At 45.0% G+C, this 5000-nt stretch overlaps 1 protein-coding gene across 1 annotated transcript in view; it reads right to left on the bottom strand.

Moving 5' to 3' along the window:
• The window catches only part of phex (phosphate regulating endopeptidase homolog, X-linked), a gene marked incomplete at its 5' end in the record, with an annotated part of 41418 nt that overhangs the window by 18976 nt on the left and 17442 nt on the right, over window positions 1-5000 (bottom strand). Inside the window, 4 exons of the mRNA XM_083655792.1 lie at window positions 449-542; window positions 856-998; window positions 1758-1841; window positions 2571-2687. Coding sequence (XP_083511918.1) covers window positions 449-542; window positions 856-998; window positions 1758-1841; window positions 2571-2687 — 438 coding nt within the window. The remainder of the gene's footprint in view (window positions 1-448; window positions 543-855; window positions 999-1757; window positions 1842-2570; window positions 2688-5000) is intronic.

Here is a 5000-nt window from a genome sequence, read left to right as displayed (position 1 = left end):
AAATGGTCTTAACAAGGATAGAAATGGACAAGGTAAAGACAAGGTAAATGGTCTAAACAAGTATAGAAATGACACATCTGAGTACTGCAGCAGTAGATTTCCTGCCTACCAACAGTGTAGAAATGAGAGTACATGGTGGTAACCACTGCTGAAGTCCCACTTCATACCTTTTCCTGCAGCTGCATTACTAATAGAGGTATTTGTTTCTTGAATAGTAGACATTATAATAATATAAATTATTTGACAGTAGCATGTTTTAAACCAAATTCCAATGTTTGTCTGCCAGTTTCCAGACCAGTGGTTGAAAAGAGAGAATCCACCAGACTTTTCCAAACAGTTCCTCTGGCAATGGAGTGAAAAACGCAGAAGCACTGTAGTCCTGCAAGGCAATAAACAGTGGGGCTTCTTCAACAGCTGCATTTGCAAGATACTTTATCTGTGTGCTGACCCGTGCAAAGTCCAGGTATCTGTAGAGGAAACGGCGGCTGAGAGTGGTGATCCTGGAAAACACAGTCCTCCACTGTACGTAGTTAGCTACCGTCCTGAGAGAGAGAGAGAGAGAGAGAGAGAGAGAGAGAGAGAGAGAGAGAGAGAGAGAGAGAGAGAGAGAGAGAGAGAGAGAGAGAGACACCCAGCGACAGATAGCGAGGAGGGACATTAATTAAATGCATGTAATCTCATTATAAACTATAATGTACTTATAATGAGAGACAGGAGCCCTCAAGGCACAATGTGTGCTTACAGTACATGTCTGTGTCTGTTCTCTGTCTAGTGTGTGTGTGTGTGTGTGTGCGTGCGTGTGTGTGTGTGTGTGTGTGTGTGTGTGTGTGTGTGTGTGTGTGTGTGTGTGTGTACCTTGGCTCTGTGGAGTTAATGAGCTTGACAAGGTCCTTGAAGTACTGCGGCGCTCGGACGATGATGGGCTCGGAGGAGGAGATGGACCGAGTGGGGTCGTCTTTGGACTCCACCACAGCTCTCACATAGCCCAGCAAGTCCAACTACACAAGACACAAGTTCATTCTTTCTCTTATATAACATAACATATTTTGGAATAAACACAATTTAAATGTAAAATGCTATTTTGTTGACCAAGGACAAAGAGACTCCCAACTAACCAGTCGACCAAGGATGGTTCAACCAATGCCTCCCCCATGCTGATAACGGCACATTTTTATGCTGGCATTCACTATCTTTAACTTTGACTACTTTAAAAGACACAATTTGCAAGTATTCAGATTCTTCCATCATTCTATTCATGGCGATGTGGGGAAATGCCTCTGGAAACAAACAGAAAAATTGGATATCAGTGCCATCCACCTCTGAATGGCTACACTGGCTACAATGTTGCAATATAGAGTAGACACATCATGCCACTGTGCCACCATGAATGGATACTTACTGCATTACCATAGTGATAATTATGTTGATGAGATTACTATGTGCAGTATACCTAGAAGGTATGCCTCTTTGTAAGGCTTCTGGCTGGGTGTCCTATCGGCTAACTCGCCAAAAACCCATGCAAAGTTTGAATATAATCAAATAATATAAGCAATAAAACCGTGAGATCTGCATTTTTATGTAGCTCATCCACTGTGTGTGAGTTTGTGTGAGAGTGTACATATACTAGGCATTGTGTGTGTGTGTGTGTGTGTGTGTGTGTGTGTGTGTGTGTGTGTGTGCGTGCGTGCGTGCGTGTGTGCGTGAGCGCGCGCGTGCGCATGCGTGCGTGTATTTGTGTTTGCATTCATTTAAGGTACCTGAGGAAGGGAGCGTTGCAGGCGAGATAGGCTGTATCTGTTGTACATGTTCTCACTGGTGCGGTTTTCATAGGGAATTAGGATCTATAGGCAGAGGAGAATGTGTAAAGTAATCAAGATACTAGGCAATCCCAAGATAGAGACATTATACTATCATCTTCAATGAGATGATCCAAAACTACAATGTTTTTCTCTTTAGAGCCGATGAAACAATTATGTGACGGCTTCAAATGTCTTATGCTTTCTGGCTCCAGAGGCTGGGACACCCGTCAAACCATGTCCATACATCAAGTGTTATTGTATCTATCTGACGTGACGTCAAATACATCAAGTGTTATTGTATAATATCTGACGTGACGTCTTTACATGAAGTGTTATTGTATCTATCCGACGTGATGTCTTTGCATTAAGTTTTATTGTATCTATCTGACGTGACGTCTTTGCATGAAGTGTTATTGTATCTATCTGTCTTTACACATGAAGTGTTATTGTATCTATCTGTCTTTACACATGAAGTGTTATTGTATCTATCTGTCTTTACACATGAAGTGTTATTGTATCTATCTGACGTGACATCTTTACATGAAGTGTTATTGTCTATATCTGACATGATGTCTTTACATGAAGTGTTATTGTATCTATCTGACGTGATGTCTTTACATAAAGTGTTATTGTATCTATCAGACGTGACATCTTTACATGAAGTGTAATTTTATCTATCTATCTTTACACATGAAGTGTTATTGTATCTATCTGATACGGTCTTTACATGATGTGTTAATGTATCTATTGTATCTGAGGTGACGTCTTTACATGAGCCAGTTTGATCTCGAAGGCGAGAGCTTCTTCCATCTGGGTCAGCGCTGCCTTCTCTGGAGCCCCCAGCATGACGGCCACATCCACCATCAAGCTCAGCAAGGCGGCACGATACTACAGAGAGAGAGAGAAAGAAAGAGAGAGAGAGAGAGAGAGAGAGAGAGAAAGAGAGAGAGAGAGAGAGAGAGAGAGAGAAAGAGAGAGAGAGAGAGAGAAGAGAGAGAGAGAGAGGGAGAGAGGGAGAGACAGACGGAGACAGCGGAAGACCATTGTCAGCCTTTCTCTTGTTACTTTGAGCCATTGTCAACCATCAGAAACCTTCAAAGAGCATCCCAGACACTCTCAGATACTCTTACACTGCTCTTCAGGGCATTCCATTCTACTTTGTTATGAAGTTGTGGAAGCAATTATACTTTATACAATTATAGAGCAGCCATTCGCAACCTGTGGGCCGCAAAGGTATTGCAAGTGGGCCGTCAAATCATTTGCGAAACATTGCGATTTTGTGATGATGATGATGATGATGATGATGATTATTATGAGAATGCTCTTCATTGTTGAATGGTTAATTTGTAACCAATTATTCATTAATTAGCCTATTGCAGACAGCCCCTCACTTTTAGTTTCTGATTTCTGTATGGTGCTGATGGACAGTTCCTTTTATCGTTAATATAAAAAGTGCTCTTAGAACAGGACTAGATGCAGTGTACTTTATTAACCTTCTGTGCAGCAAGTAGGCTTGGTTCAAGGCCTCTTTCACTTTCACAAGCAACTCCTTGGTGTTTCCGCCCGGTTTCATTATTTATCTTCCTTTGGGTTAAACTGCAGATACATTAGTCTCTCTATAAATCTTGCATATTTTAATTGGCTCTCTTTTGCCAGACAGGAGGTATATAAATCAAAGCTATTTTAATCGGTGCTTGTTAGCACAGAGAAATATCTTATCACTACAACCAATACCACTTTTCTGTTAAAGGTATCTTCTACCTATAGTACTGTAAATGTTGTCTCCCATTGTCCTGGAAGACAATCTTGAGGTGGCTGGCACAGGCCGGCACTTACATCATATATGTCGTCCCCCCCCCCCCCCCCCCAACACTCCTCTTTAAATTGAAAAGAAAAAACTATTGTACCAATTATTCAATGGTGCATTTTATTCCACGGAATGCTTGGGTAGCATCTTGCCTGTTTGCAAACAATATTACACAACTCTGTCTCCAAGTCTATTTAATTCAAATACACTTGTCTCACACATGTCATGGTTTAATTTTCGATGTACTCTCTTTTGTTCAACCTGCCTTGTCATCAGTGATCGCCCACATTTCCCAGAATGTACTTTGACAACTCCCAGAGAACGGGCCTGAACTTGTTCAATTCAGAAATATCTGTGTAAGCGGAGAGAGCAATAGTGATAGTGTAATATCTGTGTAAGTAGAGAGAGCAATAGCAATAGTGATAGTGTAATATCTGTGTAAGTGGAGAGAGCAATAGAGAGCAAATGGTGCGATAAAATGTGATTTCTTAATTTCTCCAGTACCGATAAGAGAACCGTTAACGTGAAAGCTTATTGATCCTCCGGTATCTCGAAATCCGGCCCTGGGGCTCGTTTGGTACCGGGTCTCGGTACCCATCCCTACTCTCGAGAGGGAATCGGTTGGGCCCTGTCCCCGCTCAGGTTGGTCATTCGCACCAACGCCTCCCTCTGGGGATGGGGCGCGGTGTGCGGAGGCTTTTCGGCGAACGGCCGGTGGAAAAGCTCAGGAGCTTCGCCACATAAACGTGGTAGAGCTGGAGGCGATTCGCCTGGCTCTGCTTCACTTCCAGCGGCTCATATATGGGCACCATGTTCTGATCCACTCGGACAATACAGCTGTGATCACCCACCTGAACAAACAGGGCTGTGTGCGGTCCGCTGCGCTGAACCGGTTCGCGGCGGAGATTCACCTGTGGGCGTATCCCCGTTTCCTTTCGCTGTCGGCGGGTCATGTGCCAGGCCGGCTGAATTTTGGGGCCGACCTGCTGTCCCGGGGCAACCCACGTCAGACAGAGTGGTGCCTCCACCCTCAGGTGGTGGAGCAGATTTGGGCCAGGTTCGGCCGCGCCCGCGTCAATCTCTTCGCATCGACGCATTGCCCACTGTGGTTCTCGGTCCAAGAGGACAGCCCCCCCGCTGGGTCACAACGCACTGGCGCACGCGTGGCCCCAGGACGGGCTCTATGCGTTCCCCCCGATCCCCCTGATTCAACAGGTGTTGGACAGGGTGAGGGGACAGCACCTGCGGCTCATTTTGGTGGCCCCCTTTTGGCCCAAGCAGATATGGTTTGCGGACCTGATCTCCTTGGCACAGGGACCGCCCTGGCCGTTGCCGTTACGGGCGGATCTCCTATCCCAGGTGGAGGGGGAGGTACTCCACCCCTCCCCCAGTGG

This window comes from Poromitra crassiceps (assembly GCF_964638095.1).
Source record: "Poromitra crassiceps genome assembly, chromosome: 2".
NCBI classification, from domain to species: Eukaryota; Metazoa; Chordata; class Actinopteri; order Beryciformes; family Melamphaidae; genus Poromitra; species Poromitra crassiceps.
This window is presented reverse-complemented; position numbering and strand designations above follow the sequence as displayed.